Source organism: Tachyglossus aculeatus, chromosome X1, assembly GCF_015852505.1.
Source record: "Tachyglossus aculeatus isolate mTacAcu1 chromosome X1, mTacAcu1.pri, whole genome shotgun sequence".
In the NCBI taxonomy this organism is placed as follows: Eukaryota; Metazoa; Chordata; class Mammalia; order Monotremata; family Tachyglossidae; genus Tachyglossus; species Tachyglossus aculeatus.
This window is the reverse complement of record NC_052101.1, coordinates 101700596-101715436: the sequence shown is the minus strand read 5'-3', so window position 1 is coordinate 101715436 and position 14841 is coordinate 101700596. Positions and strand designations below refer to the sequence as shown.

The 14841-nt window shown below is 40.5% G+C and overlaps 1 protein-coding gene across 5 annotated transcripts in view; it reads left to right on the top strand.

Moving 5' to 3' along the window:
* The window catches only part of ITPR1 (inositol 1,4,5-trisphosphate receptor type 1), a 346510-nt gene that overhangs the window by 119870 nt on the left and 211799 nt on the right, over positions 1–14841 (top strand). For all 5 annotated transcript variants that reach the window (XM_038772880.1, XM_038772879.1, XM_038772878.1 and 2 more), the window contains 6 exons: positions 5353–5439; positions 6121–6279; positions 11892–11990; positions 12627–12710; positions 12806–12952; positions 14553–14648. In XM_038772880.1, the coding sequence (XP_038628808.1) occupies positions 5353–5439; positions 6121–6279; positions 11892–11990; positions 12627–12710; positions 12806–12952; positions 14553–14648 (672 nt within the window). The remainder of the gene's footprint in view (positions 1–5352; positions 5440–6120; positions 6280–11891; positions 11991–12626; positions 12711–12805; positions 12953–14552; positions 14649–14841) is intronic.

The following is a 14841-nucleotide window of genomic DNA, read 5'->3' as shown; positions in this document are numbered from 1 at the left end:
GGGGATGCAGCAATTTACCCCTTGGGGCTATCATTGGCAATGCAGCCTTTTACTACCCTAATTTGGTAGCTCATGGGCCAAAAGGAGTGCTCCATTGCAATGCAGACCTAAGTTGACTGTATTGCTTCAAAGAGATCCCTGGACCTCTTTGGTATGTAGCACCCCCAAGACTCAGGGGTTCAGAACAGCCTCTACAGTCTGCCAGTACCCCTGTGGAAATCTGGCCCAGTCCAGCTCTTTGCTTCATAGGCCCTGCAAGAGAACTGAGGTGGCTCTGTTGAACAGTCCCAGGGAGCTGTGACTGATTTAGAGAACCACACCTGCCTCTCTGCGGCATTCCTGACTCCAACATCTAAGGCTGGCCTGGGTCAAATTCCCCGCAGAAGCACCTGTAGATAGCCCGGGGACCCCAAATCACCACCACATCCAGGAGTTCTATGTCCCATGTAGCCCAGAAAAGAAGCCTTCACAGGTGTATTGGTTGCATCAGTGAGACAGTTGTAATCTCTTTGAGCTTTTCAGAAGGAGAACCCTGGAGAAATCCAAGGGACTTTGGAGCCCAACTCTTTGTTTTAAGGCTTGGGTGGGAATCACTTCTACCAACTCTAGTATATTGTTCTCTCCCAAGCACTTCGTACAGTGTTGTCTGCTGGTGTTCTGGTGGTAACAGTACTGCTAATGTGTGTTAGCTGCACTCTTGTCCTTGTCCTTGTCCTTTCCTCCAGGCATCTATGAAATTTGGGGACCTAGTGACCTTTTTCCAGGACAGAGGTGGCCCAGAATATTCTCTTCTTTTTTTTCTTTCTTTTCTTCTCTATGTTAATTCCATGTAATGCTGTGGGTAATAAACCCTCCAAACCCTCCACTCTCTCCTCCAACTCCCTTGAGTCTGCCAACCATTAGAGTTTTGGGTAAGAGCATACTTTTTTTTTTTTTTTTGAGTGAAGACAACTGATCCTACGATCCTGGCACAGTGACATTATTTGGGTGGGGCTTGTCACAGCATAAAAACCCCATATTAATATTTCCAGGAGGCCCAACTTCTGAAACAATGTAGATATTTTATTTCCACCCTAAAATTGCAATTGCATAATCTAATATTTATGAACTCAGTGGTTAGTGAATGACATTTTAGGCTTAAAATCCATTCTCTTTGCAATCATTAAGACAAGCTTAACCCTGGTGCTCACTCTGGCCATTTTTATTTAATCTTTCATTGACTCAGGGCAGTGTTTAAGTGGGAAGTAAGAAAATAAAGGTGAAAAACAGGATTTTGGTGTCTGATTCTATAGTTGTGTCAGTATTCATTGAGCATTTATTGTGTGCAGAGCACTGTACTAAGCTCCTGGGAATGTACCATATAACATTCATTCATTCAATCATATTAAGCGCTTACTGTACGCAGAGCACTGTACTTAGTGCTTGGGAAAGTACAGTACAACAATAAAGAGTGACAATCCCTTCCCACAAGGAGCTCACAGTCTAGAGGCGGGGAGACAGACATCAATACAAATAAATAAAATTACAGATATATATACGTAATTGCTGTGGGGCTGGGAGGGGGGGAAGAGCAAAGGGAGCAAGTCAGGGTGACACAGAAGGGAGTGGTAGATGAGAAAAAGTGGGGCTTAGTCTGGGAAGGTCTCTTGGAGGAGATGTGCCTAACAGACACATTCCCTGCCCACAGCGAGCTTGTAACATACCTAGAAGAGAGCCCTGAATTGGAGTCAGGAGAGCTGAGTTTTAACTTATGCTGTATCAATGCCTGCTTTCACTCTGAACAAATATATTTAACCTGTTTGTTCCTCAGTGTTGCCACCCACAAAGCATCATAACTCAGTATGTGCCTCTGGCATATGCTTCAAGTACTCTTTTAGAGTTTACCTATGAAAGAAGGGTAATCAACTTAATATATTTAATAAAACCTATCTCTAATGATGATGATAGTTGAGGATTTAGCCTAGTAATATGTCTTCTCCAAAAATAAAACAAAATTACTTCTTGGAGCATTCACATAACCCATTAATCTGCGTAGTCTATTTTCCGTCTGTTCTTTTTTTCTCCTATTCCTATCATCCATTAATGTGATTTTCTACTCTGATACCTTTTTATGTACTGGACATGTTTGGAAGTAGCCTGCATCATTGAAATTTAAGACCTGAGACTCACTTATAATCACTTGTCTTTTTCGGCTTGTGCCTAGCCCCTGACGGGGTGGGGTTTTTGTTTGTTTGTTTGTTTGTTTTTAATCTGCGGCACCCAATATAAAGGTCAGGTTATTTTAAGTTAATGCCATTTAAGGGATTTAGGAATCTGGGAAGCTTGACTTTCTTTGACTAGTATCAAGGATCAACACTGATTTAAAAGAAGCTGACATCTGGTGGTAAGTAGTTCAATGTCTTCATTCTTCTACTGAAAGTAACCTGTGGTGTACATTTTGGTCTTCCTTCCATTAAGTTTCTTCTCCAAACCTAACTTCCCCCTAACAGTGGAATTTTATCTAGCAGCTTCTTGACAATGATCGACCTGTTCACTTGAAACAGCCCCCCAATTGTTTAGTTTTAAGAAATGATTAATCCTTTAATTTAAGCCTCACCTTTTGTCATCTTAAATGGAATTGCAATAGTGACTGCTCAGTATTGTCTACTAAAGACCGAGTCATCCACTAGGTTACTTATCAGATATTCAGTACAATTACAATATTATGTAATTCTAAAATTATGGACCATAAAGAATTAGGAAATGCAATAATATTTTTTCTATTTCTGTAATAAAGAACAGATGATCCCAGGTAAAGTATAATGTCCCATAACTAAATGTAAAGGAACCTTTTGGCCTCAGTGTTGTAAATAATAACAATGCTGTGCATAGATCCCATTTTCTGAGAAGCTCAAAACACTTTGGTCATCTTCCAACTTCACAAATTGAGGAGCAGGTCTTCATTACACAGCAAGCTCAAGTGCAGTTGGAGTCGATGACTGTAATTTTTGTTTAAATGTATAGTTTTCTGATGTCTGACCTGATTATCTATCCACCCCAGCACTTAAGGCAGTGCTTGGCACATAGGAAGTGCTTAAAATGCTACTATTATTATTATTATTTTCATTATTATTAAACAGATGAGGAGACTGAGGAGTCGAGAGATTAGATGACTTGGTGCTTTATACTTCCCAGACACTGTGGAGGATTTGCCAAGATTTTGGCATAGTTTACAGATATCTGACAAGTACTATGCTTATCTCTGCCAGTTATAAAGAGCTTTAGAGCATATTAGTCAAGCTGGAAACCTAATTGAGGCCCCTCACTCTCAATTTTCATCATCACTGGTATTTATTGAGAGCTTCTTATGTGCCGAGCACTATATTGAACAGTTGGGAGAGTACAATACAACAGAGTTGGTAGACATTTTCCCATTATGTTAAGCCTTCTGTTGAACAACAAAGAAAATGCAAGTATAATGCTGATAGTTTTGGGTGGTGAAAAATTGGTTGAATGAGTTCTTAAGAGCTGAAATTTTAATTGAATGTTTTAAGATCCATGTAGAGGAAAAGGAACACTTTGCAGAGTGCTTGAAGAAAGGAGCTTAATAGAAAATTGTTCACTGTAGTGAACTGAATTTAATGTTTAGTCAAGAAAAGGATGTGTGAAGATTGACTCAATCCAAGTGTTCACTTGGATCTGTTTAGTAGGCTTTACCTTTGCAATCTGCAGTATTTGGCGCCTACTGTGCGCAGAGCACCGGTTTAGAAATGAAGAGGACATTTTGAGATACCATCTATACAATTTAATTCTTGCAGTTTTCCAAATTTGATTGTGACCTACTAGTTATTTCATTACAGTGTCAGTACTTTTTTGATTTTCCTTGTGGTTACTAATGCTCAGTTCAAATCTTTACTGCATTTGTTTTCTGACAGTTTACAATCCAGGGTCCACTTTTCTACAGCTTGTAAACGACTTCAAAGTGCATGTAGGAAGAGGTACATTTCTGGTTCTTGTAGGAGGAAGCCTTTCGGCATGTTGGCCTTTTGAAGTGAAGGAAAAAGAACATTTCAGTCATGGAAGATATCCTATGATAGCATTCTAAGTCTAGTATTTCCCCCTTGCTCTCTCCCTGGCTCTAAGACAGCACCTTATTTGCTTTTATCTTTTAAGAAAGCCAAATCATTTAGTGTGTGGGGGCTGGGCAGGGGATGGGTGGGGGAGGAGGGAGAGAAGGGCTGATCAGCTAAATGATTTCTCAAGAAAACCAAATCTGTTTTGTAAGAGAAAATGAGTAATCGTCTAGATTCTGAACATAAATGTTTATTTACAAATAAAAGTGCAGGGCAGGAAGGCTTTTGTAAAAAGTAAATTTGCTACCTGCTCACCATAGCCTTTGTAAATATATTCATTCCTTCAACTTTCATCTCTGGAAATCATATTTAAATCTAGCTGCAGCCAGCCCTTCCAAGAAAAAAAAAATGGGCAGTGATCTGCCTTAAGAAGCCTGAGATGGGGATGGTCAGTCTTGCAGATTTAGGATATTTTTTGCAGGGGCACAGCTATTAGAAGAAAATGATGTTTAGCTGGCAGAAATCATTGCTTTTGCCCCTTGCTATTCATGAGCATTAATCTTGGCCACAACACTGAGAAACAGGAAGTTGAGTAGTATCTAATTCTGGTATCCTCTTAAAGTTTCAGGAAAAAGGACACTGTGAGCCTTTGAAAAATATGGTATGGGAAACCCTGGTTTTAACTACCAGATTAGATACTGAGCTCTCTTTTTTCTAACACTGTATACAGGGCTTGGAGGCAGACTTGAACACTAAATTCTGGGTAGAAATGGACAAAGCACCCAATTTACTTGTGATGCAGTTGCTCATTCAATAAAGTGGGAGCAATCCCCTTGACCCATTTTTCAAGGATGTGATGAAAAATAATGACATTTTGACAAAAAAGGAAGAGAACTCAGTATAAATCAGCCTAGTAGATCTTGATGCTTGTAAACATTTTCATCTGCCTGCAAACTTTGTGTTGGCTTCATCCACATTTACTGAAACCTTCTCATTTCTGTCCCCACCGACTCCTCTCTCTGTATCACTGGGCTGAGAGAACACAAGTATGTATTTGTAGCAAATGACATAAACAAAGATTCTTTTGGAAACTTTATTTAAAAAGTAATATTGTAGAAGGGAGACATAGGGTTCATTTTAATTTCTCTTGGGCCTGTCGCCTTTAGAACATGGGCACGTGATAAATGGCTCTGCTGCCATGTTTATTAAATTGAATAGTAGTGTTTGTTAGACAAAATACAAAGGTATAGCCATGGAAATCTGCAGATTTTGAGTTTACCACTGTCTCCTTAACTTTCAGCATGCTGCAGATTTGGAAAAGAAACAGAATGAGACTGAAAACAGGAAGCTGCTGGGAACAGTTATCCAATATGGCAATGTTATCCAGGTATGTTGGAGGTATTCTTCTGGTTAGAGTTCCAAATGAAAAAAAAAATACTACCCAGTCCCCTACTATGTTAGAACAAAACTGAATTTGAAAATGAGCTGAATCCACGGGATATGACTTCAGAAAGGGTCTGTGGAATGAGACCATCCTTCCACATTCATTTTCCCTTGTCATGGGTACCTTTTCCCAGCCTTTACTACTTTTCCTTCCGATAGTCTGTGTCAGGGTACACAGACAAGCATCCATATTGCTTATTTTCTGTAAATTGATTACAGATGGCTTATTGAAAGCAATACACTCTGTCCAGGGGAATAATCAGCCAGATTCTATTCTGGGAACTGGAAGGTCTAGATGCCCCTTGGGGTGCTTCAAGGAGACAAGTGGATTCTGACAAAGCACCTTTCGGTTGCCATTTCGAAAACTGCTGGCCACACACTGGCCATGGCCCTTTCAGTGATTCCTGTTGAAGCTGGACGTGAGCAGAGCACCCTTCCTTCCCCTCCCTGCCACGCAAGGCCTTTCTACTTGTGGCTAGTCGTGGGGATGGGGGAAGTCTTCTTTCCCATAGACAGTGATTTCCCACACTGGCTTTTTTTTTTTGCATTTTGGATACTGTCGAGAGAGAAATGAAGAACAAATCTTGAAACTTGCTGATATCCCTCTTTTAACCCTTGGTTTCAGCTTCTGCATTTGAAAAGTAACAAATACCTTACGGTTAATAAGAGGCTTCCAGCCCTGCTGGAGAAGAATGCTATGAGGGTGACGCTGGATGAGGCTGGCAATGAGGGATCCTGGTTTTATATTCAGCCATTCTACAAACTGCGTTCCATAGGAGACAGCGTAAGTGCAGATTTCAGAGTTATAGGATTGATGGACGGAGCTAAGGGATTAGGGTCTGGACTCTAAATAAATTCCTGATGGTTAGCTTTAAGGCGCTGCTTCAAACAGAAACTCGACCACTGAATTCACAGCTGCCCACCCTCTGTCTCCTTATATCTCTCCTCAATCTCTGTTCCTCCCAATTGGACCTGGCTCTTGATTCTCCCATCTCTGAATCATTGCACACCCTCTCTCCTGCAAGGAATTCTCTCCCTTGTCAAATCTGCTAATCTACAGTCTTCCCTACCATGAGCGGGGAATAAAACCAAGATACTGCACCCAGGAAACCCAAACAGCATCAAAGACTTTCTCCAGCAATCTAGAACTGGATGCTGCTTCAGAATCTCATTACCTTGGCAGCACATTGTGCAAAGATTCAAAGATAGATAAGGAACTGGAAAACAGAATCAAGAAGGACAGCATATTCTTCGGGAGATTATCGAGGCAACGTGGCATCAAGGTTCAGGCCAAGGTTTACAGAGTGTTAATGTTGTCCAATCTAGCACAGGCAGCCGCAGGACTTTGGGTACAATCAGTTCCTTAAAACCTCACCTTAGGTCAAAACGTTAAAAGTGGAGAGCAGTTTTCTCATAGGAATGATGCTAGTCAGATACCCTGTTTTTACCAAAATTACCCAGAAGAATCACGTACTAAATCAGTTATAGGTAAAATAGCTTTAATAATGTGTTTATATTGAATCAGAGAGTTTTCATGATAGGATGGCCAAATTATACTTCATCTGAAGTAAAATGGACATATTGAACCCTACCTGGTAACTCCACCTGGCAATAAGATAACTTCCACTGGTCCTCGATTTCTCCTACTCCAACACCACCTTTCTCCACCTCCCTCTTTAAACCTTGCCCCTCACACTGCTCATCATGGTTTTAAAAATTGTTTCCTCCTCCCCTTGTGGTTCCTGCATACACATTTCCCCCTCCCCTCACCACTAGGAAGCTGTTGTTGTAAAGTTGAAACCCATTCTTTATGAACCCGAAAATAGGGTGTAAATTTAGAAGTGTCGCAAATGCCATTTGTCAGGACTTGAAATGTACTAAGTTGAGGATGGCTTGAGTATGGTTATGACACCTGGGGCCCTCCGCTTCTGACTCCTTGAGCAATCTCATCAATATAAGGGCCATATTCAACATCAAGCGATAAGAAGGATCACAGACAGTGAAATCTTGCTGTTGTCAAACTCCTAGCTTTGACACAATGCTCATCTAACTCAGCACTGCTGTGGTGCACATGATGAGACTGCATCATCATCATCATCATCAATCGTATTTATTGAGCGCTTACTATGTGCAGAGCACTGTACTAAGCACTTGGGAAGTACAAATTGGCAACATATAGAGACAGTCCCTACCCAACAGTGGGCTCACAGTCTAAAAGACTGCATGACCACAACAGCTTCTGTGTAATGAACTGAAACAGAACAACCAAAAGGAAGGGGCACAGAACAAATGTCTAAGGCTGCTGTAAAACACAGGTGCACACAAAGCAGCATCACAGCTGAGTCCTGGGAAACAAATGAGGCAGACAGACTTGCCTGTTGGGGTGCTGCTATTAGAAAAGGAGCTGCTCTTTTCAAGCAGATTCTTCCAGAGGTTTGGAAGGCTGAGGCCAAACTGAAAACAACACCAGTTGTTGCAAACAGCAAATCATGTCATTTATTAGGGGAACATTTTCATGTATAATTGGTGTCCTTAGGACTGTCAGTCTCCCAGTGGCTTTTTCAGCAACACTCTCCCCCACAGGTGCACTTCATTGTCATTAGCTAAATGAAGAACAGCTGTGACTACATCAGAAGGCACAAAGGGGCATTCTGAGGGGGGGAAAGGAACAAAATTGGAGGGGATTAAGATTTCTAAAACCGGAAGCTATTTCTTCCTACAGTGACTTTGTAAAAATGCTCTGCACATTCAGTTATCTCACTGTTTGTATTCATTTTTGTGAAAAACAAAGGCAATAATCTATTATGTCATAGATCCCAAGGCTTTAGTTGTAGATCTCTAATGAACTGGAAACACTCATTTGCAGATGCTTAGCATGAACTCACAAATTGTATTGTTTGGTGAGAGTTGGAAGGGAAAGATGAGGAAATATATCTTGCTGTTGCCCAACAATTTTATTTTGTGATAAATGTATAAGTTTTAATTATATTGTTGCCAACTTGTACCTCCCAAGCGCTTAGTACAGTGCTCTGCACACAGTAAGCGTTCAATAAATACGATTGATTGATTGTTATGAGAGGCTAGAGAAAGTGCTTTTTATCCTTTTCCTCATTTCCTCATTGTTCTTTTTGAGGAATACTAGTATGTTAAAGCAGATTATCTACTGCAGTTACTAACTGTTTTCACTGTAGTTTTCTTAAGCCACTGCATGCCTTAAACTCAACTCTGCCCCCTTTAAGATATTGACGTATTTTTGTTTTTATTTTCAGTGGCTCTTAAGTGTAGTAATCTGATGCTAAATGGCAAAAATGTTGAAAAATCCCTAGAGGCTTTTTTTTTGGAAAAAAACACTTAAGAATTGCGTAGACATTTGAACTGTAAATGGAAAAAAACTACATCCCCAAAATTTTTGACCCTCAAAACTGAGGTCTTTAGAGTTTGTTGCCCTTTGTATTTAAATGAGCAAATTCTTTGTTATGAAGAAAATTATTTTAAATGTATGTGTGCATCTATTGGACAGTGAGGGGGAGGAGCCTGTCTCTTAAAATGAGAAGAAAACATTAAACTCCTAATTCAGGCCAATAAATGTTAGTCTTCTGGCAAAGCCCTCATTGCCCCAGAGCTTCTGTGTTCACATAAAAGCAGGATTTTTTTTTTCTGAAAGTCATCGATGCAATCTTACTGAAAAGATAGGCTTTGAACCATTTCCCACAGAATGATTTTAAAAAAATATAGCTTTGTTCTGTCAAGAGAAGATGATAAAGGCTTTCCTTAGAAAAGATCCTACTTGGAAGCTTCTGAAATTCAAAATTAGGGGCTATGGATAGAAGTGTCTCAGCTGCTGTCAGCACAAGAAATGCAATTTTTTTTTCATAATCCAGCCCTACTTCTGAAAGTATCTATTCAGCCTTTCTAGATGAAAATTGAATTCAACTTAGAAATTTTACCTTTGCCATGATTCATGAATGAAGTCTCTGAACTATTTGGATTTTGAAAATGCAACCTGTGTACTTCCCATTTACAAGAAAACTTCATTAATACAAATATAAGTTGATGTTAGAATTTACAGTTTGTAATAATGAGTATTGAGAGTACCGATTGTAATTGCTTTTACCAAAGTGTGTTAATAAACAAAGTCTATATCCATTCAATTTAATTTATTGAGTGCTTACAGTGTGCAGAGCACTGTACTGAGCGCTTGGGAGAGTACAACAGTAAACAGTCACATTCCCTGCCCACAATGAGCTTATTTTACCAAGTCTTCACCCATTTAGGGATAGAGAAAACTGGGGCATAATGCTGAAGGAGAGGAAAAGAGAAGGTTGTGTAAATAGACATGTTGTGGGGAATGCAGCATGGCCTAGTGGAAAGAGCACTGGCTTGGGAGTCAGAAGGACTTGGGTTCTAATCCCAGATCCGCTACTTGTCTATTGTCTATTAAAGAAGCAGTGTGGCTCAGTGGAAAGAGCCCGGGCTTCAGAGTCAGAGGTCATGGGTTCAAATCCCGGCTCCGACAATTGTCAGCTGGGTGACTTTGGGTAAGTCACTTAACTTCTCCGTGCCTCAGTTACCTCATCTGTAAAATGAGGATTAAGACTGTGAGCCCCCCGTGGGACAACCTGATCACCTTGTAACATCCCCGGCACTTAGAACAGTGCTTTGCACATAGTAAGCGCTTAATAAATGCCATTATTATTATTATTGTGTGACCTTGGGCAAATCACTTTGCCTCTTCGTTCCTCAGTTAGCTCGTCTGTAAAGGGGATTAGTACTGTGAACCCTGTGTAGGACGTGGACTGTGTCCAACCTGATTAGCTTGTATCTACCCTAGTGCTCAGTACAGGGCCTGGCATGTAGTAAGTGCTTAACAAATACCAAAAAAAAAGGCTCATAATATGGAGCATTCTGAACCTGCTGCAGCTTCCTTAGTGACGCTGGGTCAGAATGTTTTTGAAGAGTATACCAGCTATAACTCATATACAGCAGGAGCTAGTTGAGGACAGTGGGAACATTTACTGAAAGTCCCAGGTGGGACAGGATAGGGACTATGTCTGAACTAATTATCTTGTGTCTACCCCAGTACTTACTACAGTGTTTGGCACGTAATAAGCACTTAACAAATACCATTTAAAAAAAAGAGAAATACAAGGAGGTGGAAGATGTTACCAGCTGAAATGAAGACTGTCTGAATGAGCCAGGACTGTTGTGAGCTGCTGTTTTCATTCCCCCAATCAGTGATATTTACTGAGCTCTTACTGTCTGTAGAACGCTGTACTAAGTGCTTGAGAGACTAATCTGATACTGATATTCAGCCTGGAGCTTGCATGGGTGTAACACAGTGATGAGGGCTCAGCCAGTACTGGACAGGAAGGCCAGCGTAAACATTGTATCAAGTGTTCTAAAGTATGTCGTAGCCATAGACTGTGAGCTTTTGTCCACAGTAAGCGCTCAATAAATACAACTGAATGAATGAATATGCACACACATTCAGTTCTTCCATAACCCATGTTTTCACTACACCATTAGGGAATGTTCTTTTGATAATGGGCATCTGTCTGGTCAGCAGAAATAATTGTGCATGTGTGGACAGCATCAGTTAAGGTGTGTGTGTACTACAATGGGAGTTGTCCTTAATGTGGGCTATGTCAAGAACATAATTCCCACATTTTAGGAGAACTGAGTGTCCTTTTTTATGGTATTTGTTAAGCATTTACCATGTGCCAGGCACTGTACTAAGCGCTGGGGAAGAGATAAGCTAATCAGGTTGTACACAGTCCATTTCCCACATGGGGCTCACAGTCCGAATCCCCATTTTACAGATGAGATAACTGAGGCACAGAGAAGTTAAGTGACTTTCCCAAGGTAGCATAGACAAGTGGTGGAGACAGGATTAGAACCCAGGTCCTTCTGACTCCCAGGCTTGTGCTCTATCCCGTAGGCCACACTGCTTCTCTTCCAGTGATGACAATATAAAAATGCCTAGTTCATAAAATTCTTGTCTGCACTTAAGCGTGCTGCTCTCTTGCTCACTTCCTTGCTTTCTGCACTCAGTGGCCCAGCATAAACACGACTGGCAGGGATGAGTGTCAGCAACATTTTGCAAACCACTAGTACGATAATCAGTTCCTTCACGCAGGTTCTTGGTCTTGAAATCTTCAGGATTGGATAGGTTTAGCTGTTGTGAAAGAAAACCCCATCAAAAGTAGTAGTAACCACATCACATTAATTTTGTTCTGAATGTTAAGACTAAAAGACTTGATGATTTGCAGGGCATTTAGAACTGCTTTTTATAAACAAGTGTTTTGCTCAAAGTGATAGATTAATGAGGGTATACTGCATATCTGGAAACTGTGAACTCCAAACTCATTGTGACTGAGAAAATACATCTTCTTCCAGGTTGTCATTGGGGACAAGGTAGTTCTGAACCCTGTCAATGCTGGGCAGCCTCTTCATGCCAGCAGTCACCAGCTAGTGGATAATCCAGGTTGCAATGAGGTAAGATCTATAATATTTTTTAAAAGGCATCTCAATAGTCAGAGCACACTTCCTCTAAATTGGAAATTAGTCTGAAGGTGTTAAATCCAAACCTAGTCAGTATGGCCCATTTGAAATCCATTGTGTTATAGAAGGGTCACTGAAATAAATGGACAGCAACACATAAGTTGAGTGATTGGCAGGGAAGAAAAATTGCTTTAGAAAGAGAAAATACCCGTTACCAGACTGAAGCAATTTGGGTCAGATAAGACTTATCTGTACTGGCTGTTTAGACAAAAACCAACATTATTGCCACAAACTATCCTTATAACCAATGTATTTGGTTTTACATGTTGCCTGCAGGTCTGGAGAGATTTTTCCATATAGACACAGCCATGCCTTGTATTTGACATCAAGTATGTTTTTTTAATCCTCACAACATTCCTGTGATGTAGGTCTTACGAGTCCCATTTTACAGATGAGGAAATTGAGGTCCATAGAGGTAAAGATAACTTGGCCGAGGTCACACGGCAGGCCAGAGTGTTATATCTCATTATAATAGATGGGGCAGTCATTGGACGAGGCAAAGTAGTTCTTAGGGGTGGTGTTTGACCCATCTAAGAAGTCATTTCTGAGTCTTACAATTTTGTTTTTCAGGTCAACTCTGTCAACTGTAACACAAGCTGGAAAATAGTACTTTTTATGAAGTGGAGTGATAATAAAGATGACATATTAAAAGGGGTAAGTTTGCATTTTATTGGGTTAGCAAGAACTGGCATTATCCTAGTGCTGTTTGCTTCACTTTACCTTTTAATTGTGTGTTTGTTAATCATTAGGGTGATGTGGTGAGATTATTCCATGCAGAGCAGGAGAAGTTTCTGACTTGTGACGAACACAGAAAGAAGCAGCATGTTTTCTTGAGAACAACTGGCAGGCAATCAGCCACTTCTGCAACTAGTTCCAAAGCTCTGTGGGAGGTCGAGGTAAAGATGGTTAATACAATCCCTGATGTTCAAAAACACACACAAAATCCAACTTCCTGAGCTACTGAAAACAGAAGAAAGAAATGTGAATCAACCCCTCTCTCTGGGCCTTTCCTTTTCCCCTCACCAACCCCCAGAGGCATCTTTCTTTTCCAATATATTGTAACAATCCTGGTAAGGGCTCACAGGTTAAGATCGATTTAGAAGAGGTGCTAAACTGAGATTGCTCTTGCTCAGGAAAAGAGGAGTAAAAGAGGGGAGAATTTAGGCATATTCATCCCAAATAGAGTCCACCTCTTTGGGATACATGACTTACACTGAGGATATGTGTTAAGTCGTCAGCTGGCTTGTTAGAGTTGCATGCTTAAGGCATTCATTCAATCAGTTGAATTTATTGAGTGCTTATGGTGTGCAGAGCCGCTTGGGAGAATACAGTATAACAATATAATAGACAGATTCCTTGCCCACAACCAGCTTACAGTCTAGAGGAGGAGACGGACATTAATATAAATAAATTATGGACATGTTCATAAGTGCTTTGGGGCTGAAGGGGTGGGAGGGAGGTGTCTAAAGGGAGCAAATTAGGGCAAGGCAAAAGGGCGTGGGAGAAAGGAAATAAGGGCCTAATCAGGGAAGACCTCTTGGAGGACATATGCCTTCAATAAGGCTTTGAAGGCGGGGAGAGTCATTGTCTGTCAGATATGAAGAGGGAGAGTGTTCCAGGCCAGAGGCAGGATGTGGGCGAATGGTGAGCAGCTAGATAGACAAGCTTGAGGTACAGCGAGTAGGTTGGCATTCATTAGAGGAGCCAAGTGTGCAGGCTGGGTTGTAGTAGGAGAGCAGCACGGTGAGGTAGGAGGTACTACTTTTCAAGTATTAGAAGTGAGAATATTATTTTGATTCATAAATATCAAATACCTTAAAATTAATCAAATCAGAAGTCCTCTGAAATTTTTTTCCACCATTTAGCCTTCCAAAAGATGAGTTTTTTTAATCCATTAACTGCCTTTGCAGCACTTTCAGTCTGAGAAGAGAAAGCTGCCTAAATTTCAGTTCCCTATAGGAGGCTAATTCTTTCTCCTGGATACTCTGAACAGTTTTTACCTTCTGTTTTATTTCCCTTAGCTATTACAGTACCCTAGAATCTCAGCTATTCAAGACACTACTCTTAATTACAATTTTCCTTGATTTTTTAAAACTTCCCAAAGCTCATTATATATGTACGTATGTCACAGATCAGTTTCCTTCACAAATCCATAATGATCTTTATCAACTTCAACAATATTGAGGGTCCACTTTGTGCAACACTGTATTAAGCATAGGAAATCTGCTCTTTGTAGTGAATTTTACCAAGCTGGGTGAGAGGGAGATTGTGGGTGTTCATCAGTGGCCTCAGCTAATCAATTCATAATCATCCTTTCCTTTCCCTAGGAGTTTGTGTATTTTCTAGATGCTTGTTTAATGATGGTAATTATTTTAATATTCCTGTATTCTACTTAATTAGACTTCCGGAGCAATGTCTCAGATTAGTTGTGCTTATAGAAATGTATTAGTCATGCAACCCCATTAACTCCTGACTTTGTATCATTACTTGTTCCAGGTAGTTCAACATGATCCTTGCCGGGGTGGAGCAGGATATTGGAATAGCCTCTTTCGTTTCAAACACCTTGCTACTGGACATTATTTGGCAGCAGAGGTAAGGTGTATGGAAGGAGTTCCCAAATTTCTCCTTTTCACTTCTCTTCTTTACCTCCCCTAGTCTATGAACTCTCTTGGTTGCTTATCTAACACAGTCCCATTTTAGATCATCTGGGAACTAATGATTCAGTTTTTGCTTTATCTTTGCCAGTTCCTTATTCTGCTCACTTCATCTCGCAGCTTGGCTTTCA